Genomic DNA, 24,157 nt, shown 5'->3' on the forward strand with positions numbered 1-24,157 from the left:
ATTTTTTTATTTTTTTACTTCACCATTAAATTTCTAACTTCCATTTATATTATCACTAATTTTTTCGGTACATTTAACCATTCAAAATTTCAGTTTTAATATATTTCAAAAAAAAAAAACTTTTTTACTTACAGAAAAGAAAAGAATCCTAAGGCCAAACAAAATACATAAAAATAACCAATTTTGTGCAACAATAAAAGAGCATGCAGGAGCAATGTTTAAACAGCAAGAGGAAGTTTGAAGAACAGAAAAGAATAGAATAGTGGTAGAAAGAGGGGTCTCTTGCACTGCAACAATAATATTTTCTTCTCCATCAACACACATCTATCTTCCTTCAACGATCACCACTCGTATACTTCTCATCACTTTCCCTTCATCTTCTTTATTCTCTCTACTCTTTAGCTTCTACTATTACTTGTGCTATTCTCTGATGTAAATTAAAGTTTGAGTCTTTCTTTTGGGTTAGAAAATGATGAATCCTGATGTGAAAGTTTCTGATGAGTCGAACATTGAGATTATGATATCACGAGATTATCTGAGCCATGACCAAACTCATCCCCCTGTTGCTACTTCACATGATTTCACACGACCAGGTTTTTTCATACAATAATATTTGTATATATATATATATATATATATATATATATATACATATATATAGAGTGATTAAAATTACAATGACTAAAATTAAGTTTGAAAGGATTGCAGATATCTACCGGTGTGCACTACGGGGTGACTGGAGCGAAATGGAAGCCATTGTTAGAAATAATCCAGATAGTGTACGCTTTACAGTGGCTGAAACAGGCGATACAGCTCTTCATGTAGCAGCACGTGCAGGGAATACTAGTTTTGTTGAAGAGTTGACTAAGCTTATGAAGCCAGAAGACCAGCTAATACGAAACTTCCAAGGGATGCTTCCAGTTCACTTGGCTGCTTTATCTGACCACCACAGAATAGTGTAACATTTCTGCTCTCAGCAGCATCTGCTTAAGAAAATGAATTCCGATATTCTTGACAAACTCTTTTACATGACCATTGGCAACGACATGTTTGGTAAACTCTCTTTCTCATTCATTAGGTAACAAAGTAAAGTATCTCACAAAGTAAAATACCCTTGATCTCATCTTTTCATTTTCTCGTAACCATCATTTTGTAATTACTATTTCTGACATGACAGCCTTTTACATGTTCATCATCGCTATTAAATTTGTGCATTTGACAGATGCGGCCATGAAAATATTTGAAACCCGTCCCAGTGACTTCTGCTTTTCAAGAAATGAAGAGAAGCTAACAGCATTGCATATGCTGGCGCGGAAGCCTTCAACAGTTCTACTACGTAAGCTTCATTTCCATTTTGGTTCTTAATTCATTTAGAAATTTATGCATAAAGAAGCAAGAATTACTCCTTAATTGTCGATATTCAGTGTTATAATGGTAATGGATTAGATATTTATTAAATTATTAGTCTCATAAATACAAACGTATAGCAACTTATGAGCAAATATTTACACTTTTAATTTGAAGTGAGGAGTAAAATATAGAAGTTTCCAAATAGAAATACAAAAAAATGGTTTTTAATTTAACTTTTTTCTTTCTTTAGGCATCGAATCAGAGGACGACAAAGATAGTAGAGGATCGGGTATTGTATTGCTGAGAAGGATATGGGCTGAACTTCGAAAATTGTCAACACTACTTTTGATTAAAATGACTACTGAACCCTCGGTAGCGTTGTTTGATGCAATAAATTCAGAAAGCGATAAGGAAGTAATAAACACTTTCTTGGAGTGTACTGAAATACTCACGACCGTAAAGGACCCTAATGGACGGAACGCACTGCACTTGCTTTTTCTACATCGACGTTATCAAATCTTTATTACGCTTGTACGTAATAGTAAAGAGCAGTTACTACGAGCAGTGGACAATGAAGGTAACAACGTTCTACACTTTGCTGCGCTTTTTCCAAATCAATTCCAATCATTCTCAGGTTTAAGTCCATACATTCAAATGCAAAGAGAGCTCAAATGGTTCAAGGTCAATTCATTCATTTCCCTATTCTTATTCAATCATTCTTTATTACTATTGTATTCTAAGACATCAGTTCCACAAATCTTCACAATACTTTTTGTTGATAAATAGAAAGCTGAGGAAAGCGTTCCTCGTGAATTAAGGAGTGTGAGAAACAAGAAGGGGATGAGACCAATTGATGTATTTTATGATGCACACAATCAGTTATCTAAAGATATCAAAGAAGCAGCCAAAGGAATAGCCGATTCTGGGATGATTGTGGCAACGCTTGTTGCTACCGTAGCATTTGCAGCTGCTCTCACTGTTCCTGGTGACAAGAACAATAACTGGTTCATTGTCTTCATCTTCACAAACGCAGTCGCATTATTCACTTCTTCGGCGTCCATACTCTCTTTCTTGTCAAATTTCACTTCTTCAAGATTCGCACAAAGTGAATTTGTCATATCACTACATCCCAGCTTGACTTTTGGACCTGTGTTACTCATCATTTCCGTTGCTGCTATGGTTCTGTCTTTCATTGCAGCATCCTTTCTGATATTTGCTCACACAACCAAGTGGGTTTCTTATACAGTGGCTCCAATGGGGGTTTTCGCATTACTTTTGTTTATTCTCTTTCAATCTAAGTTCTGCGACGACTTCTTTTGGTCCAGATACTATCGTCCCAAACTTGACTAACTTGTTACTTAGGCACCTACGTTACTTCTTTAATAAATTGTTTGAATTAAGATACGTTAAAGGGATGGAAGTGTTTGGAAAATTTATTTAAATGTGAAGATTATAAATATATTTTTAATTATTTTTAATGATATAAATTGTTAAATTATAAATTTATCTTTGTATATAAAAAATATAAAAATAAAATATTAATTAATTTTATGCACATTTTAATGAATTAGAATAATGTAAACTTACAATTATAAATAAAAATAATAATGTAAAATTTAAATAAATAAATTAAATATTTAAATATGATTATATTATTATTTATTTTATTTTATTTTATTAAGAATGATATAATTAATTTAAAATTAAAATGGATACTCATTAATAAAACAAAAAAATAATAATTACATTAATAAAATAATTATATTATTATTTCTATTTTTAGAATTTAAATATTCAAATGAATTTTTTATTCTTATTAATAAATAAAAAATATGAATTACTACAATATATCAATTAAATTTTATTATTTATATTTTTAGAATTTAAATATTTAAATAAATTCTCTAGTTTCGTTAATAAATTAAATTTAAATTAATACATTAATATATCAATTGAATTTTATTATTTACATTTTTAGAATTTAAATATTTAAATGGATTTTCTATTCTCATTAATAAATATAAATCTAAATTACTATAATATATCAATTGAATTTGGAATAATATAATATAATTAAAATTACTAAAATAATAGTCTATAATTTCAAATAATGTATTTTATTAATTCTTATTAATAAGAAAAAAAATTATATTTCTAAAAATAAATACAAATAAAATATTAAATTACGACATAAAAAAACACAAAAAAAACACGTGAAAAACCAAAGAAAATATCATAAAAAATAAAAATGGAAAATTTGTAAAAAAAAATATGAACATAACCGATTATCCATTGTTTTTAGGACCCTAATCAAATTATGTCTTCACTTAAAAAATAAACCTAATCAATTATGTAGAATATCTAAATAGCATAATCAATTAGGTTAGTTTTAACACACACCACATAATTGATTACCCTCCTAAAATAGAAGCTAATCGATTGTGTTGTATGCTTAATCGATTATCAACGGTTTTTAGGACATAATCGATTAAGTCCTATGTGTTTTTGGTTAGAATTGATTCATCAATTCTAACATTTTTTCATGCATAATCGATTAGGCACTGTGAAAAAATTTGAAAATGTCTAACCTGGGCGTGAATGAGTGTATTTATTGATGTATTTATGATATTAACGTAATAGTCAATGCATTCAACACACATTCAGTCAACGAGATTCTCTGAAAAATAAGGAATCTCTCCATGCATGAATAAAGAAGGTTTGTAGTTATGCATGGCAATGACATTGGCATTGACTAGGACTGAGTGATCAATTCACGAAAAGAAATGCATATACTGAAAGGGAACCTAAGTAAAATCACATATCCTACGTGGTTTTCTCTTTGTTTATGTTTCTCTGCAATGGTGTAAGGCAAAGAAAATGAGGTTTGTTTCTCTTTCCGCGCGCCCCCACTCTTAAGCATCAGTTGTATAAGGTATTTGTGAAATTGATGTTTGGTGATTCATGTTTAACATTTTGTCCACGTTGGAAATTATGGTGTGTTTCTGTTGGAGATCTCACATCGACTAGAGATGAGAATATTTCATTGTATATAAGTGAGTGCATATCTCACCCCATGAGTCGGTTTTATGGGGTTGAGTTAGGCTTAAAGTCCACTTCGTAATATGGTATCAAAGCCAGGTTAAAGCCTGTCCTAGAGAGTGTTTGTCGGGTATATCGTGTCACCCGCTATCGGGTCGTTATCGGACCACCCATAATATGTTGTCCCACGCACGAGTTGTCACTCTCGGCATGAGGGGGGTGTTTTGGGGATCTCACATCGACTAGAGATGATAATATTTCATTGTATATAAGTGGGTGCAAACCTCACCCCATGAGCCGGTTTTATGGGGTTGAGTTAGGTTTAAAGTCCACTTCGTAATAGTTTCTGTGCAGGTTTCATAGTCTTCATATCTCTCTCATGGTTTGATGTTTATGACTTTTGGGTGTTTGGCTTACTTCTACTTGCTGACAAAGAACCTATTTAGTTGTTGAAATATTTTGTCTTCTTTCGTGAGAATTTGATTCCTCTGGAGGGTATTTGTATTATGTTGTGTTCATGTCTCTTGCTTGGTCGATGTCAATCTAGTTGATGGGTTGTAGTGTTTGTTGGATTTTCAACTGGTTGGGTGTTAAGAAGTTGATCTGGGTTTTTCTGTATAAGGGTTGGGACACTCTTGAAGTGTCTCATTTTATTTTATTTATTTTGTGTTGATAAAAACAAACAAACAAACAGGTAGTGCACTCTCACATCCGTCTGCGTGAACAGTGCACCCCTAGATCCAAATAGGATAAAGTGTTTTTTATCCTATTTTTCTATGTTTTAATTACTTCATGGTTGTTGTCTCTACCTCATTTTTGTTTGTGAAACTATTTTTTGTTTTAGAAATTAAAATTATAAAATATAAAAAAATATTCTAAAAAAAATATATCTTTTTAATTTTCTAACATAATAATTATGTTTTTTTTTCATAGATCAAAATTAAAATGAATAATTTAAAGTGTAGACATTAAAAATTAAGATTGGTTTCGAGAGTACAGGTACTAAATGAGCAATTTAACATATAAGCATTAAATTTCATAGAATATATTATAATCAATCACATGCTTTTTAAAATAATCCAAAAACATAAAATACAAAAAATGGTATGTATGCTAAAAATGTTATTTTCTATGAAAACAACTCTAAAAATATAGTAAATTGTTTTATATTAAGTATAATTATTTTTATCGCCATTCTAAATAAAGTATACCAAAAAAATGTGTTCCTCGTATAAATAAACTTTTTTTATTCTCCCCTCAAAATTAAAGCTTCACCTTAATAATATATGTAAGAAAGAAATCTGTTAAATTATATTAGACTCAATGTAAAATATAATAAGAAAGCAACGTGATGAAACTTACGGTTCTTTACTAAGTTGTATCCTTCATATGTTTTATGTATAACTAATTGGTTGATTTTGGTTAAAAGATGAGGGAAGGAAGACTCTTCATATATAACTATTTTCTCAAATACTACTATTTCTATTTCTATTTTTACATTATTCGATAATGAACTCCGAATAAGAAGACGGCAAGTTGTAAATTCTAAAATAATTATTAAATAGTAACTAATTTTAAAAATTAAAAAATAATTAATTATTATATTAATTAAATTATATATTAATTTATAGATTGAAAAATTATTAATATTTAAATTAATTTTTAATTAATTAATTAATATCTAATTAACTATAATTTTAAAATTTAAAATAGTTGGTAGTTAATTAGATACCAATTTAGAAATTAGTTTATACATTTTTATTAATAATAGAAAATATTTTAAAGATATCAATAATTATTTTAATCTATAAAATAATATCTAATTTAATCAATATAATAATTAATTACATTTTATTTTTAAAATTAATTTTTATTTAATAATTTTTTTTATGTTAGGTTAAGATTTTGAGAAAATGGTATTTCATAAATGGGTTATTTGGTAATGGTGAGAATTAATTAACTGGCCAACACAAAATGGTGCATGATTTCACCTCTCAGATTCAGCTTGACAACATGGATTACCAGGATATTGAAAAATTCTTCTTTGCCACCATTCGCAACAACATGTTTGGTAACATCATCTACAACCAATTAAACAACCTTGTTATTTATTCCTTTTCTTAATCTACTTCTCTTTCATTACTTGTTATATTATCATCTTTTACAAACTAATTCAACCATTCTAATGATTTTCAAACTACTTGCATTTTAAGATATTAGTGATATATATGTTGTTGTTGGAGTCTTCTACTCTTCTTTTATCATGTACAAGCACTCTCACACACACCCGCAAACACTCACTCATTCAGTTTTTTTATTGTTAACTCTTATTTTTAAAAGCTTGAGTCAAAGTGTTCTTTCTTCCTCATCTTCAGTAAAAGCCTTTTAAAAATAGTTATGGAAATGTTATAATTAAAGTTATCAAGTTTTCTTGAATGTATTGGACTGTCCATTTAAAATCCTTTTAACGAGGATTTTACTATGAATTGTCATCATAAGTGGACTCAATAACAACAAACATAGACAAGTTGTCGTCAATATTTATAAAAAAAAATCATGAAACAACAACAATTGCTAATAAGAACTGTCACTAAAAACCTAAAAATACAACGGTTGGTATAAATAAACATCATTAAAATGGAAAATGATGATGATTTGGACAAACCATCGTCATATGTGTTTTTATTTAAACTTATTTTTTTATGCATAATAAACAAACATGCACATGATACAATCTCATACATTGGAACAAAAACTTAAGTATTTCGTTGTTGTAATAGATTAATTAATCAAGAAGTACAAGTGTATATAAAATATACTTACTAAATTTGAACAAAGTTTCAAAAAAACAAAAAGTTTAGTAAAAATCTAATGTACAAAAGTCTATAGTAGTATCTTATCTACCTAAGTGTTATATATGCTAACAAAATACTTGGTCCACGTTTTTATGACATATTTCATTCTTTCTTAGTCTAATGATTATGTGCAACATTTGAAATCTAGTTAACATAAGTCCATAATTAATAATACAATTTATCAGTGTATTGGTGAGTTATAGCATATTACATAATCTCAACCTCTATCAATTTACATTTTCTAGTATATCACATATTTCATATAAATGTAAGGATATTAGTGCAGAGATATACTAAAGGCTTTGATGTAAGTCTAACGAGATGTCTAGGCTAGGCAATGAAGGTCCGTAGTGTATGTGCTACAATAACAACCTCTGATATTGGCACATAAACTGCAACATCACCATAACCTTCTCCACCAAAACCTTTACCATATGAGAGGGGAAAGGCACAATGGGTAAGATGGTGGCCCCTTCATAGCACCTCCCGAGAGTCATCAATCGAAGGGAAGAATCACAATCGGTGTACAACCCATGTTGGATAGTTGAGCCAACGTCATCCTTCAATGGATTTATAACTGCATAACTCTCTTTAGTGTTGATTTTGAGAACGAGATTCAAGTCATGTTGTATTATAGAAGTTGGTTGTTGCGAGAGTTGTAAGGTCTCCAATTGCTTGTCAAACTCCTGCATTAAGTTTTGTGTAAGCTCTTGAGTTATACCTCCTTTATTTGTTGCCTTAGTTGATATAGATACTCCTGACTAAGTGTAGCGAAGGAATGGGAATTGTGTTAAGATGAGACTTCAAAAATTGAACAAATGTTCACATTATATCCAATAGTACAAACACGTCCAAGGTGTCCAAATTATCCAATATTAGCAACAATCTCAACCACACAATGTAAATAATCCTAAGTTCTCTAGTGAACAAGAGAATCCTAAAACAAATCAAAAGAGAGTATGAAACTTTATATTAATATAAATTAAAAATAATACTAATACTAATAAAACATATTTATTTACAATTTCCTCAATCATTATGGTAGCAACAAGAGAGACCACTACCACTACTATTATTGTCATTGCGAGTTTCAACATTGCTTATTGTCACAATCAGTTACTAATATTGTTGTATTTTTTTATTGTCACAATCATACAAAACATATATTAAACTAATTTTTAACAGATGGAAATTTTTAAACTAATTTATTTTTAAACTTAAAGTTTAGTACATGAACCTCCATTAATTAAAAAAAACTTCAATTAATTAAATCAATTCATCAATCTCCAGCTAAATAACTTTCCTTAAAATTTATTTTTCTTGTATTGCATAATAGAAGAATAAAAAAAAATAAAAATAAATTAAAAAAAAGATAAACTAAAAGTTGTGAAATGATCTTTGGCCTTATTTTCAACCGAATTAGACCTTATATTTAAATAGGCTTTAAACTTAAACTCTAATTTTACAATTTTCAAAGAAATTATGAATATAATATGACTTTAATGAGACCTAGAAACCCAATTAAAAACATATAAGTTAAAGATGAAAGTGAGTATTTGTAATTTCTATCAACATTCTTCCTTTCTCGGCTTATATTCTCCTTTTAATCCATAATATCAAAGTTGAATCAAAATCTTTAACTCTTATGCAGAAAAATATTCAGAAATTATATAATTGTTTCCAAGTAAAACAACATATACCCTTCCTCTATACATAAAAAAAACGCCTCACTCGATACATACATTTGTTTTAGTCATTACATCAAGTTGAAGTCATCTCTACAAGAACAAATAACAAGAGGTTTATTTAATGAGATTTAACAAAACCTTTTTTCAAGAAGATTACGGTAGCATTGTAAATCTTATTTTATGAACAATAAATAAAGAAATACACTTTTTTTTGAGTCTCCCAACCCTTATATAAAATGTTGCAAATAAATAATCAACTTTCATTAATTCACACCCACATGAGAAATAGATGGTCATAAACGTTGGGAAAGTTCCAGTTCATTATGTTCTTTGGAATCTAATTCTCCTTCGCTTTTCTTCCCTTTACTTTTGAATCACAAAAATTAACACAGCACCTTTCATATCAGAAAAATAAAAATATAAAGGAATTAACACATACAGTTAAATTTCCTACTTGTTTTACCACTCATTTTCTTTTCCAAACATCTTATTATTAATTTTTCAACTTTGATATATTTTGAAAAGATCATTTTTATTCCAGAAAATAACCCTATGGCCCACCAAAATACAGAAAAAAAAGTATTTGTGCAAAAATAGAAAGAAAGGCAAAAGTTGAAACAAGAACAGAAGTTTTGTGAGTAGAAAGAGATCTCTAAATAGAAGAGAATATAAGAGTGGTGTTCACTCTTCATTCTCCATCATATCAGAACTGAAGCATCAATAAGTTGCTACCATAATCACCATTGGCTTCCCACAGTTATCTTCTTGATTCTATATATATTTTTAGCTTCAACTGCGTTATTAGCTTCTGTCATCGCCTACAACAGTCACCACACTCTACTTGCCACTTCATTTTCCCAGGTAAATTCAATTCTCACTTTCTTCTCTATATATTTTTTAGCTTCTGCTATGCCTTCTGTTTAAACCCTCTATGCCTTTCCCTTATAACAGTGGTAGAAAAGTTTTGTGAGTAGAAAGAGGTCTCTCTTATCAACAGTACACATCTATCTTCCTTCAAGGATCACCACTCGTAAACTTCTCATCACTTTCACTTCTTCTTCTTTATTCTCTCTACTCTTTACCTTCTACTATTATGCCTCCTCTTATAGGCCTCTGTCATCACCTTCCCCCTACAAACTTTAAAACATTTCATGTTTATTAACTAAACTATTTTTTGTTTTAGAAATTAAAATTATAAAATATTAAAAAAATGATTTAAAAAAAATCTATCTTTTTAATTTTCTAACATAATAATTATGTTTTTTGTCCATAAATCAAAATTAAAATGAATAATTTAAAGTGTAGACATTAGAAATTACACTAAAAGAAAATTATTAAATAGAACCAATTGTATAGACAAAAAATAATTAGTTGTTAGAAATCATTTTAGAAACTAAAAAAAATTGGTTTCTAAATTAGTTTCTTTTATTCTTAAATAGTTTCTAAATTGGAATCTAATTATCAAAGTTTTAATTACCAATTATGTGACTTTAAATTTAGTAGTGAAAATCTTGATAGCTAATTAGATATCAATTTAAAAATTAATTAAAAAATTAAAAATTCTTTTAGTCTCTAAAATAGTCAATTAACTAATTATTTTTTTTCTCTAAAATTATTTATATTTAATGTTTTTTTTTTAGTGTTAAGATTGGTTTTGAGATTACAAGAACTAAATGAGCAATTTAACATATAAGCATTAAATTTCATAGAATATATTATAATTAATCACATGCTTTTTAAAATAATCCAAAAACATACAAAAAAAAAATGCTCTCCATGTTAAAAATGTTATTTTTTATGAAAAGAACTCTAAAAATATAGTAAATTGTTTTACATTAAGTATAATTATTTTGATGGGCATTCTAAATAAAATATAGCAAAAAAATGTGTTCCTCGTAGAAATAAGTTTTTTTATTCTCCCGTCAAAATTAAAGCTTCACCTTAATAATATATGTAAGAAAGAAATCTGTTAAATTATATTAGACTGAATGTAAATATATATAATAAGAAAGCAACGTGAAGAAACTTATGGTTCTTTACTAAGTTGTGTCCTTAATATGTTGTATGTGTAATTAATTGGGTGATTTTGGTTAGAAGATGAGCGATGGCGATGTGGAAGATTCTTCACATGAGTATACCGTTACGATACCAGATGACTTGATGAACTCCGGAGAGGAAGATGACGGTAAGTTACAAATCTTGATGGGTTATTTGGTAATGGTGAGAATTAATTAGAATGATTAAATTAAGTTTGAAAGGATTGCAGATTATTTCCAAATGTGTGCACGCGCGGATTGGTGGGTCTCGGACAAGTTTCAAAGTGATCTTAATATTGTACGCAAGCCATTGACTGATAGAGGCGACACACTTCTTCATATAGCAGTAGTTTCAAGGAGCACTACTTTTGTGGAAAAATGTGTTCAGCTTTTGAGCCCACAAGACCAGCTAATAAGAAAATCAGATGGGATGCTCCCAGTTCACTTGGCTGCTTTAACTGGCCAACACAAAATGGTGCATGATTTCACCTCTCAGATTCAGCTTGACAACATGGATTACCAGGATATTCAAAAACTCTTCTTTACCACCGTTAGCAACAACATGTTTGGTAACATCATCTACTTCTCTTTCATTACTTGTTATGTTATCATCTTTTACAAACTAATTCAACCAATCTAATGATTTTCAAAATGCTTCTATTTTTAGATATTACTGATATATATGTTGTTGTTGGAGTCTTCTACTCTTCTTTGTACATATGTCTTGTTCACCATCGCTATTTGACTTGTGCATTTCAGATGTGGCCATGAAATTATTTAAAAAATATCCCCTTCAATTGACCACTGCTAGAGATGAAGAGAAGCTAACAGCATTGCATATGCTGGCGCGAAAGCCTTCAGAAATTCTACGTAAGCTTTCAAGGGTTCAGCTTCTTCTTCTTTTTTTGTTAAACGAGTTTTTATCTTTATATCTGATAGCATATCCTTTGGATTCTTATTTGGAAATTTATGCATCTATATTTTCACATCGTGTTAGACAATTAGGATACTGTAACGTATATTTGTTATATATATGCATAACACTCTGTAAATGCAGGCAGTTTTAATACATGAATTAGTTTCTCTCTCATGTTTCCACATCTCTTCTTTCTCTCTCTCCTCTGCGTTTAACATGGTATCAGAGCCAATTTTTTTTTCTATCTCTCATGGCCTCGAGTGCCTCCTCTTCTTCTTCATCCTCATCCTCTACCATTGTCCCGTCATTGCTTCAACTCCATCATTTCCACACTCCCATATCATTGAAGCTCGACGATGACAATTTTCTTGTTTGGAAACACCAAGTGCTCGCTATGCTACGCGGTCTGAACTTCATGCATTTCTTAACAGGTGAGTCTGTCCCTTCTCGATATCTTCTCAATGCGGAACAAAAACAGATTCCCAACCCCGCTTATCTCCATCATCAACAACAAGATCAACTTGTGGTTTCCTGGCTTCTCGCTTCGATGTCTGCAACTCTTCGATGTCAAAAAAAGATCGCTCCGTTTCTAAATACATTCTTGATATCAAAAAGACGGTGGACTCATTAGCAGCTGTTGGTGCACCTGTATCTACCACAGAACATGTGGATGCTATTCTTGATGGCCTTCTTGAAGATTATGATGGGTTCATTACCTCTATTATTTCCCGCAATGATCCTTACAATGTGGATGAGATTGAAGCTCTTCTCCTTGCCCAAGAAGAACGTTTCGACAAACATCGGCTAGCTCTATCCTTGATTGTCTAAGCCAATCACACTGTCACTACGTGGTCTCCCAATAAGTCTTTCAAACAAAAGCCCACTCATGCAGTCATCCGTGGTGGTCGTTCTCATCATCGGTTTGCAGGATCTCGCACATTTGCGCGTCCTGTTTCATCTCAATCTGGTTCTTGGCAATCGCAAAAACAGCATTGTCAAATCTGTCATAAATCTGGCCATACAGCAGATATGTGTTGGCACAGGTATGAACCTTCTTCCTCAAGCTCTTTCAATGCCAATATCACTGCATATACACCTCCGATTCATTCCGATCCTGCTCCTTCCATTCTTGGAGCTCCCTCCACTCTTGAAGATCCATTATGGTACCCTGACAGTGGTGCCACGCACCACGTCACGCATGATTCCAACCTTTTCACAACCAAACAAAGCCATCATGGACCTGAAACTCTCAAACTAGGTAATAATCAAGGTATGAAAATTATGCATACAGGTTCTGCACATTATATTGTTCCTCACACAAATACCATGTTTGTTCTCGCAATCTCCTGCATGTTCCCCATATAACTAAAAACCTTATCAGTGTAGCTCAATTCGCAAAAGATAACAATGTCTATTTTGAATTTTCTGCTAATGCTTGCTATGTTAAACACCAGGACACATATCAGACTTTACTCCAAGGCACTGTTAAGGAAGGTCTCTATGTGTTCCCTCCCTCACATGACACTCACGCTTATACTGTTAATCATGCTGCTTATAAACCTACGCTTCCTACTTTGCAACTCTGGCACAATAGATTAGGTCACTGCAATTTTGATGTTGTTAAACATATCTTACGAACATGTAATGTTGCTTATAAACCTCAAACACAGTTTTGTAATGCTTGCATGTGTGGTAAAGCTCATCAACTGCCTTTTTCTAAATCTACCACTCCCTACACTGTACCTCTTGCTCTTGTATACATTGATATTTGGGGTCCTTCCCCAGTGTGTGCATAAAATGGTACAAGGTACTACATATCTTTTATGGATGCATATACCAAATATACTTGGCTTTTTCTTCTACATCATAAGTCTCAAGCTCTTACTGCTTTTACACGGTTTAAAAACTTTGCTGAAACACAAACTGGTCACACACTCAAAGCCATCCAAACTGATAATGCCAAAGAATTCCTCTGTTTTAAGAACATCACACATACTCTTGGTATTCATCACCGTCTCATTTGTCCACACACACACATGAACAAAATGGAACCATTGAACGAAAACATCGTCATATCACTGAAATGGGTTTAACTTTACTTGCGGCTGCTACTCTTCCAATTCAGTTTTGGGGAGAAGCTTTTACTACTGCCATGCACATTATCAATGCCCTCCCCTCTTATGTTCTTTCAAACAAATCACCACATGAAATGCTTTTTTAAAAATAAACCTGATTATTCTTTTCTTAAAATGTTTGGTTGTGCTTGCTTCCCTCTTCTTCGCCCGTACCATAAGCATAAACTTGATTTTCGATCTGAATGCTGCTTATTCCTTGGATACAGCTTACACAATAAAGGTTATTTGTGTCTTTCATCAAATGGTAAGACTTACGTATCTCGACATGTTATTTTTAATGAACAATTGTTTCCTTACACTCTTTCTGAGTACAATTTCACTACCCTTGCTATAACCCATCCTACGAATACCACCTCTAATACCCCTGCGCTAACCATTCTTCAACCATCTGCACCCTCTCTTGTTCATCCACCTCACACCTTACCTACTTCTGATATAACTCATTCTCCAAATACTACCCCTAATACCCCTTCGCCAACCATTTTTCAGCCACCTGCACCCTCTCCTGTTCATCCACCTCACACCTTACCTACTTTTCCTTTGTCCCCTACCCATCCTTCTTCTCCTTCTACTTTTTCACCTACTTCTCCTTCTACCCCTGCCACCAATCCCATCAATAATCATCCTATGGTAACTAGATCTAAAGCTGGCATATTCAAACCAAAACTTTTTCACACTAATATTCATTCCTCCATTCCTACCACTGTTCATGAGGCCCTCTCTTCCCCCCCTTGGTTACAAGCCATGCATGATGAATATAATGTCCTCTTACGCAATAAAACTTGGACCCTCACATCTCTTCCTCCTGATGCCAAACCAGTTGGATGCAAATGCCTTTTTAAGAATAAATACAATGCTGATGGCTCTCTACAACGTCATAAAGCACGTCTGGTTGCACAAGGTTTTACTCAAATTGCAGGGTATGATTATAATGAAACATACAGTCCCGTTGTCAAGCCATCCACTATCCGGGTTGTTCTCTCACATGCTGTCACCTCTGCTTGGCCCATTCATCAAATAGATGTGAATAATGCATTTCTAAGTGGTGATCTTCAAGAAGATGTCTACATGAAGCAACCACCAGGTTTTGAGTCCGCATCTCCTAACCTTGTGTGCGCAAACTTCAAAAAGCTCTTTATGGGTTAAAGCAAGCTCCACGATCCTGGTTCCAAAAGCTAAGTTCCACTCTCCAATCTTTGGATTTTCATGCAACCAAAAGTGATACATCTTTATTTGTCAAATTTATGCCTTCATATACAATATATGTTTTAATCTATGTTGACGATATCATCATCACAGGATCATCAAAACACGAAGTCACCACCCTCATCTCCCAACTCAGTGAATGCTTTGCGTTGAAGGACCTCGGCCCTATCCACTACTTTCTGGGCATTGAAGTAACTCGCTCCCAAAATGGAGATCTATTGTTGTGTCAAAGCAAATACATTATTGACCTTCTTCGGCGTACAAATATGCTCTCGGCTAATCCTCTTCCAACACCCATGCAGTCCACTCTTCAGCTTCAACAGGACGCGTCCTCTGCAATGACTGACCCAACCTTATACCGCTCCGTTGTCGGCACTCTGCAATACATCCTTATCACTCGTCCCGAACTTGCATTCGCCGTCAACGAAGTCTGCCAGTTCATGCACAATCCTCAAGACCACCATTGGAAAGCTGTGAAACGAATACTCAGATATCTTGCGGGAATATCCTCGCATGGGCTCCTCATTAAACACAACTCTTCTTCCACCATCCTTGCGTTTAGTGATGCTGATTGGGGAAGTGATATGGATGATCGGAAATCTACCACAGGATATTGTGTATATCTTGGCTCCAACCTGGTTGCTTGGTCCTCTCATAAGCAACATGTAGTTTCTCGAAGCAGTACGGAAGCCGAATATAGAAGCATTGCTGATGTGCTTACTGAGGTTCTCTGGTTACAATCCTTACTCCATGAACTCCACATACCCTATACTAAACCCCAGCTCTTTTCAGATAATCTCGGTGTTGTCCTGCTCAATGCAAATCCTGTTATGCACTCACGCACAAAGCATTTTGAACTTGATCTCCACTTTGTCAGGGATCATGTTCAACAGCAGCACGTTAGTCTCGTTCATCTACCGGCACGGTTTCAAGTAGCTGATATTCTGACAAAACTCATCTCCAAATCTTCGTTCACTGCTTTCAGAACTAAACTTATGGTTAGATCTCCACCTCCATAAGTTTAAAGGGGGATGTTAGACAGTTAGGATACTATTACGTATATTTGCATGTTTCCACATCTCTTCTTTCTCTCTCTCCTCTGCGTTTAACACATCGTTAATATTAGTGTTATAATTAGATGTTGTTTTCATAAGTTATCAGTTTTTAATTGAACTTTTTTCTTTCTTTTCGTGTGGATAATTTCTTGGAACATGAAATTAGGGAGCGACCTTTATACTGGAGGATCAACATCAGTGAGTCAGGAATTGTTAAAGAAGCTGTGGTTTGAACTTAATCCAGAATTGAAAATAGAGGGCGAAAATGATGCAGGAGGATCAATATCAATGGGTATGGAATTGTTGAAGAAGCTATGGCTTGAAGTTAGAAAATTGAAAAACGACAAGTTTGTGAAGTTGATTACTGAACCCTCGGCAGTGTTGTTTGATTCAATAAAATCAGGAAACGTTAAGGGTACGAAATACCTTCTTGATAAGAGTCGTGAACCTGTCATGACCATAAAGGAACCCAAAACTGGACGGAATCTACTGCATTTGCTTGTTCTATATAGACATTTTGATAGCTTTCTTCACTGTTTAAATTGTGGGAAAGAGCATTTGGTAAGAGCAGTGGACAATGAAGCTAACAACGTTCTACACATGGCTGCTCATCACCCACCTCAATTCCGATCATTCTCTGGTTTAAGAGCAAACTTGCAAATGCAAAGAGAGCTTGCATGGTTCAAGGTGAATTCTTTGTCATCACTCTCTGCGCCCTACCTCTTTATCACTATATAAATATGTAGTATTGTATGACATCAGTTGAGAAATCTTTACACCTACTTTTTGTTGATAAACAGAAAGTGGAGAGAAACGTTCCTCGTGAATTAAGGAGTGTGAGAAACAAGGAGGGGAAGAGACCAATTGATGTATTTTATGATGAACACAAGCAGTTATCTGAAGAGATTAAAGGTGAAGCCAAAGATATGGCGAACTATGGGATGCTTGTGGCAATACTTGTTGCTACCGTAGCATTTGCTGCTGTTCTCACTGTTCCAGGTGACAAGAACAATGCCTGGTTCATTGTCTTCATCTTAACAAATGCAGTCGCATTATTCACTTCTTCAGCGTCCATACTCTCTTTCTTGTCAAATTTCACTTCTTCAAGATTCTCACAAAGTGAATTTGTCATATCAATACATCCCAGCTTGACTTTGGGACGTGTGTTACTAATCATCTCCGTTGCTGCTATGGTTGTAGCTTTTACTGCAGCATCCTTTCTGATTTTTCATCAAAAAACCAAGTGGGTTTCTTATGTAGTGGCTTCAATGGGGGTTTTCCCATTACTTTTGTTTCTTCTCTTTCAATTTAGCGTCTTCGACTTCATTTGGTCTAGATACTATCGTGTCAAACTGGAGTAACTTATTACTTATGCACCTACCATTTGGTGTGTTTTCCTATTTTTGTCTGTCTTAATTATTGGATGGTGGTTGTCTCCACCACATTGTATAATACATTTGTGAAAAAATAAAGTTTGTGTTTAAAATTGAGATTATTAAAAATGCTTATCTTACCTCAAAGCTTTGCCGGTTTGTTTGCTACAAAACTGCAGATTCAAGTCCTTTAGGATCACAGACTTCCCATTCAAATTGAAATGTGCACGATGCATCTCCATGTATTTTGTAGGACCATTTACTTGTAAGCAAAACCATTATTGCATCAACTCCACTTTTCTCGTGTTTCGCAGGTTCTAATTATATTCAAGTAATTACAACACTACGTTACAGAAATGTCACCGTTTTCCATCAACAAGTCACTCCCCGATTATGTTCTTATGTACATAATAATAACTCTTTATAGATCCTTGACTTATGCTACGATGAGATTAAGAGAACAAAATCATAAAAAATAAAATACTTTAAGAAGGCACTGCCTAAGAGAGGCACTCCTTATTATAAGCCGTGATACATCAAAAATCTTAATGTGGTGCCTACCACAGGCAATACCTACACTAGATTAAAATTTCTCAAATTACAATACCTTGACTATTTCTAATTGTAAGAATCTATATCTCCACTTTTGGTCTAAACAAAGATTGTATGGAGAGTAATCAATGCCCTATCATCCCTCCTAATCTTCCTAACTACTAAGTATCTGCCTAACACTACTTCTAAAAAATCTACTCTAGTTACCCATTAGAGCTTTCTAGTGACTGGCCTATATGAGAAATCATCATTAAACCAATACAGGAGTATTTACAATTCTTCATCATAATCCTCTTCATCTTCATCAATCCTTCCATTTATGTTAGCTAGTTGAATGGGATCAATGGTCATTTTTTCCATATCAGACAAGGACCACCCAGGGTATTCATCATGCTTCTCTTCTGATATTGATTTTGCAGATGAACTAGATGGGACAGGAGTTGGTGATGCTACCAAATCCATATTCTCATCTGGGTCCATGTTTAAGTCAAAATTTCGAATGGACACTTGAGCCGGCTTGCTCACCGGAAGAGTCTGCTTAACTTCTTCAGGTGATGACACATGCTCCATGCTTTCATTGCTTTGAGTCTGCTTTTCATTTTGCTTCAATGCATCAGAATCTTCCTCACACTTGGCATGTGAACTCATCTCTTGATCTACATTTCTAATTCCACGGCCACGACCCCTACCTCTGCCCCTTCCCCTTCCTCTGCCACCGGTATGTCCAGGCTCTGCCTGCTCAAATCATGAAAAAAAATCATTATTCAGATAACATTTAACATCAAACAGCTGTTCTTTAGAATGCTGCGTCTCTTAGCTAGAACTTCCACATAAGGTGCTAGCGCCAATTCTATAGTTTGCAGAATTACAACAACACTTTTCACCATAACTTTCCAAATAGTTTTAAAGACTAAAGGTAGTAGCATAATTCATTCATAATTGCATTCAAAAGCCACTAGTAAACTTGCCTAATTAGTAAATTCTTTTGTAACCAGCAAAAGGTTCACAGTATGAGGAACAATATATAATTACTCAGCAAAAACTAATCACCCAAGAAAAATTTATGCTAACATCTGATGAAGTAATAGAATACAGTTGATTGATATATTACCCTGTTACTTCTCTTGGGCTCCTCGTGGCTATCATTATCATCTTCAGCAACTTTCCTAATATAAAATAGAAAAAATTCAGCATACTGAAACTAGTTCCAACTAACAAGAGTATTGACCAGAGCACACCTCCTCTTGACAGTATGATCATCACCATTTGCAACAGAACCACCTAAATCAGGAACCTTACTGACAATATCTTTCAGAAAGTCAAAGACATTAAAAGTCTGCACACACTGTTTTCTGCAAAGGCAAAGGATGCAAGTAACTTGACCTTTTAAAAAACAGAAAGAGAAGGTCAACACTACACTCACGGCTTCCAAAAGCAAGACCATCCCAAAATTTTCTTCAGCAAATGTCATTAATATGCCTAATTATCTTAGACAGAAGAAAGGAATTTAAGGTCAAACATAATGGAATATGAAATACGTAGAAGAATCCTAAGAAATAATAATGAGACAGAGCATATTATCATTATTATTGTAGATATGATGTGATGTTCTTATAAGTACATCAACCCTCCCACACCCTCCTTCCAAATCAAAGAAACGTGCAGGCTTGAATAAAAGGTGTAACTACTTAGTAAAGAAATGACAAAGACAAATTTAAACAAATAAAGACGAAATAGGAATTTCACTTACAAATGAAAAGCATTCATAGTCTTTGCTCCCCTCCTCAAAGTTATCTCATATGTTCGATCACATAAATCTTGTAGAAATAACTCTAGTGCTTTAGCTGCAACGCATAAACATGAATCATCATAAATCAGAGATTATTCATTAAAAACTCCCAAAAGCACGAAAATAAATCATGATTGAGGGAGACAAAAAAAATAGAATATGCATGAAAAAATCCTTACAAACTAAAAGTGGCACAGCCATTGCAATCTTCCCTACATCCTCATCAGCTTGCATAATTTTCTTAATCCTGGCCTGTCAAATACCAATTCTATAAGATAACACAGTTATTACTAAAATGACTGGAAGATAGAAGAGAATTCAGTTTAATACAATTAAGGAAATTCCACCACTACGAATGAAGAGCAAAATTTTCAACTAAAAGAAATTAAATAAATAAGTTGTTTAACGGAAAAAAAAAAACTGTTTGTCCTACCCCACCAGAAGTAACCAATGCTCAAATTCCACCACTACCTTCCTAAAAGAAGAAAAGAGTAATAGTACAAAAGTTAAGCAAGTATTGCATATAATTGATCAGTCAAAAATACGTACAACGGGGTCAAAAGTAGTGTAAGAACACAAGGTGGGCCACAGAAGACCCTCGTGTCTGTCTCCCACATGAATAAGGTTTAGGTATGTGTGAAGCAAAGCTATAGAATCGAAATAAATAAAGCACATAAGATGGAGGGTAGTCCCATAGGTGGAAAAAGGGAGAGATCAAGAAACACTATATTTGTATTTAAATGATTTAATATGGACATGACGACTTATAATAGGACATTGTAGCTATGTTTGATTCATATATTCCACCACAACTAGTGGGAAAAGCCTTCTGTTGTTATTGATGACGATGTTGTCTGTTTAAGAATGTGTGATACTGATATGTGATATTTATGCAATCCTCAAAATTTATAGTGGTATGGAGAATACTTAGAAGCAGTGATTTTAACAAAGGAATAAACAATCCCTTCAAAAAAATACCATTGCTTGAGGGGGACCAAATTCAGGGAATTTTTCTAAATCGACATAATACCAAATTTGGAAATAGGTTAGAAGGGAATAAGTACTACTGCCAACATTCTGTCCTAGTTTCCAATACACAAAATATGACCTAAAGCAGTGCCAAAATAAAGATAAAGTTTTACATCCCAAAATCGGTAAACGATATTCCACAACCAAATCATGTTTTACAAGGGCAACAACCATTTCCAAAGTAGGTAGCCAATAAAACGAAAAAGAAACTACACCAGGAAATCTCAGTTAAGACAGTAATAATAAAGAAGAATTAAGATGTGCAGCAATCACACCTTCAAAGCAATTTTTTCTTTCTCATTGAATACATTGCACTACATCAAAATTCACCAAATAGTTGCCTCTAGTAGAACTAGGCTTGGATTCCTTAAGATGTCTCGGAATCGAGACTTTCAGATAGAAAAAATATGGTTGAAAGGACAAACTTGCACGATAGGTGCTTGTGTTTATCTGTCTTTCGGTCAGAAAACTTATTTCATCCAAAATAACTAACGTCCAATGGGCACAGTTCCTAAAACAATATTCACCAGCAAAACATTCTCTTTAAAAAATAATTCATTAACATAATAACAATTCAAGGCCAAAACAATTCCAAAGCCTGCGTGACAATACAAAACATGTAGCCACATCAAAACATAAACCACAGAACATCAAAACCAAGAGAAACACATCTCCCATGTTACCCAAAAACCAACCACAACAAAACCAGCCTAAAGACAACATAAAAATAGCAAACATAAAATGAAAACAACTTTTCAAAATGGAGAAACAAAGGGAAAGAGATAACTCACCGCAGGGAAACGAGTGTCCAGTTTCTTCCTCATGTTGTGAAAAAAAAAAAACGGTTGGAGAAAAAGACCAAACCCCACTTTACATTTTACAAAGTGGAAGGAAAACAAAATTAACGTTGAAGAAGACGAAGAAACAAAGTGGGAAAAACACTATATTTTTATTGTTGTTTTGTCGTATGTTTGTGTTTGGAGTGTTCCCCCCTCCCACGAAGCGCTAATTGAGGAGTCTTCTACGGTTCACACTGTTTCAAACTTCTAATATTCACCGTTCCTTTCTATTCTAAAAAACTAATTTTATTTTCTTTCTAATCTCAACCTTTACCTAACTTTCTATAGATTTAAATTAGAATACTTATCTTAATATTTTTTAATGTATTTTTAATATTTATTTTAAACAGATGTTTTCTCACACAGAACGTTTTTATTGGTCTTTTTTAAATCTACTATTTCCTTTTTTATTCCTAAACAGAATTATAATATCTTTTATAAATTATCAAGAATTTCAAATAACTTCGCTTTACAATGTAAAATATTTATTATAATTTTAAACTATAATTTTAATTAAATCTTGAAAAGATCACGTTATAGTATTTTAAAAATTGAAAATTTCCAGTAAACTGTTTATTAGTAGAGAGAAAAAATTGAATAAAATAATTAAATAATGGGAAAAAATAACCAATTAGATTTTTATTATAATATAATTTATATTAAAAAATGTTTAGTACCCTTTACATGCATTTTTTATGTTAGATATGGGAATATTAAGCCAATAATTAATATTTTCCAGTAAATAGCATAATAACATGCATAATTAGATTTTTATTTATTTATTTTTCTCATATTACTGTTAAATTTTTTTGATTTGTTTATATTAAAATTTATGTCTGTAAAATACCGTGACCTTTTTTGTTAAGGATTGACTTTCTTGCAATCCTTTTTCTTTTTACATTGTCAATGATTTGCAAATAAATTCTGTCATGGACCTTTCAATTTAATTCGCTAATTTTTATTTTATCATTTTTTTTTTAGATTAAAATGTCTTTGGCTCTTCAAATTCCCGCTTGATCTAGATACTTTATAACGCTATACTATTTAAGTTTATTAAATTTTAAATAATGACCAAATATTTATTTTAATTAGGCTTGAAAATAATGACTATTAAGCTCTTGACTCATTTTGCATTGATCTTTTAAATATGAGTCCCACTGCAAAACTTGCCCATAAAATAATTAAAAAATTTAAAAAAAAATCTTAAAATATTTTATAATTTTTTAATACTAAATTTAAATATTTTATAAAAAAATTGATAGATGTAACAATTAAAAAAATTAAAGACTAATAATTTATTATTTATTAAAAAATATACTAAAATATACCTATAGTAATGCAAAGTATTAAATAGAATTTAAAGTTGTAGTTGTAAACATATAATATTAGTAAAATAATAAATAAAAATATTTAAACATATTTAACAATTCATAGGTCTGTCACATTTTTTATTCATATGGACTATGTGAATTGATCAATTTAAATGATCAACTTGCTTCACACTTTTTCACATAAAATTAGGAGTTTTACATGTAATTTCATATGATCTATAATTTTAACCTTTAAAATTAATCTATAATAAATTATAAAAAAGATGTTTTAAACCTCTTAAAGTTGGGTGGAAGAGAAAATATGTAAGATACATTTTTTTTACTTTTATAAATTAAACAGAATATATTAAAAAAAGTTACAATAATTCACATAATATTTTTAAATAAGTGGATCTTTGACAATATTTTTTTAAAATAAAAGTTTTCATCTTAGGTATCATTATACAACTTAACATTTGATCTAGGCTGATACTTCAAGTAACAACATACTTATTCATAAAGAATTCTAAAAACATACCAGATAGAAGCCTATTATACTCCATTTATATACTCTTTGAAAAATTTGTATACTCCATTTATATGATTTATTAGATGATGAAATGTTTCAAAAGACAAAGAGTAAGGAAAATTTGATTTCTAGAAAGGCATAAATTCATCAAAAGCCTCACCTTTATATAAGTGGATGATATATGTTCCCAAACCAATATCCATTCCCATTTCTTGCACAAAGTATAAGTCATATTCCTTTTCATGTCAATCTTGATTGGCATCAAATTCCCATTTCTTTTCATATCAATATAATGTAGTTAATATTTCTTCTATTGACTAAAAACTTGTCTTGGTAGAGGCTAATATAAAGTGTTTTTTTTATCACCAAATGTTTTACATGACACATAGTAACCAATCATCATGATTTTTTCATATAAAGGATTGATTCCACCTTATATATTAGTGAGAGATGAGG

The 24,157-nt window shown here is 32.3% G+C and overlaps 3 protein-coding genes across 10 annotated transcripts; 2 read left to right on the plus strand and 1 right to left on the minus strand.

Annotated features, from left to right (window-relative positions):
- The first annotated feature begins 211 nt into the window (after positions 1-211).
- On the plus strand, positions 212-2,770 carry LOC137826263 (ankyrin repeat-containing protein NPR4-like). The gene is made up of 6 exons (XM_068632161.1): positions 212-350; positions 467-593; positions 709-1,053; positions 1,223-1,336; positions 1,601-2,031; positions 2,137-2,770. The coding sequence occupies exons 3-6, from the start codon at positions 996-998 to the stop codon at positions 2,698-2,700; spliced, it is 1,167 nt and encodes a 388-aa protein (XP_068488262.1). The 5' UTR covers positions 212-350; positions 467-593; positions 709-995; the 3' UTR covers positions 2,701-2,770.
- A 6,754-nt stretch (positions 2,771-9,524) lies between these two features.
- On the plus strand, positions 9,525-17,766 carry LOC137826749 (ankyrin repeat-containing protein NPR4-like). 3 transcript variants are annotated; one of them, XM_068632885.1, is made up of 7 exons: positions 9,634-9,793; positions 9,884-9,962; positions 11,027-11,117; positions 11,199-11,537; positions 11,728-11,838; positions 16,447-16,967; positions 17,081-17,766. In XM_068632885.1, exons 3-7 carry the CDS (start codon positions 11,030-11,032, stop codon positions 17,639-17,641), a joined length of 1,620 nt encoding a protein of 539 aa, XP_068488986.1. In that variant the 5' UTR covers positions 9,634-9,793; positions 9,884-9,962; positions 11,027-11,029; the 3' UTR covers positions 17,642-17,766. The 3 variants fall into 3 exon arrangements, with proteins under 3 accessions (XP_068488987.1, XP_068488986.1, XP_068488983.1); XM_068632882.1 differs by having other exon boundaries at positions 11,030-11,117; XM_068632886.1 differs by lacking the exon at positions 9,884-9,962 and having other exon boundaries at positions 9,525-9,678; positions 11,030-11,117.
- A 371-nt stretch (positions 17,767-18,137) lies between these two features.
- On the minus strand, positions 18,138-22,064 carry LOC137826264 (uncharacterized). 6 transcript variants are annotated; one of them, XM_068632167.1, is made up of 6 exons: positions 21,815-22,064; positions 20,174-20,262; positions 19,956-20,049; positions 19,444-19,692; positions 19,317-19,371; positions 18,138-18,940 (listed from the first exon to the last, which is right to left on the minus strand). In XM_068632167.1, exons 4-6 carry the CDS (start codon positions 19,674-19,676, stop codon positions 18,476-18,478), a joined length of 753 nt encoding a protein of 250 aa, XP_068488268.1. In that variant the 5' UTR covers positions 19,677-19,692; positions 19,956-20,049; positions 20,174-20,262; positions 21,815-22,064; the 3' UTR covers positions 18,138-18,475. The 6 variants fall into 6 exon arrangements, with proteins under 6 accessions (XP_068488268.1, XP_068488265.1, XP_068488267.1 ...); XM_068632164.1 differs by having other exon boundaries at positions 19,444-19,557; positions 20,174-20,246; positions 21,815-22,063; XM_068632166.1 differs by having other exon boundaries at positions 19,444-19,557; positions 21,815-22,062.
- Positions 22,065-24,157: the final 2,093 nt, after the last annotated feature.

The sequence above is a fragment of the Phaseolus vulgaris genome, chromosome 8, assembly GCF_000499845.2.
Source record: "Phaseolus vulgaris cultivar G19833 chromosome 8, P. vulgaris v2.0, whole genome shotgun sequence".
Taxonomy (NCBI): domain Eukaryota; kingdom Viridiplantae; phylum Streptophyta; class Magnoliopsida; order Fabales; family Fabaceae; genus Phaseolus; species Phaseolus vulgaris.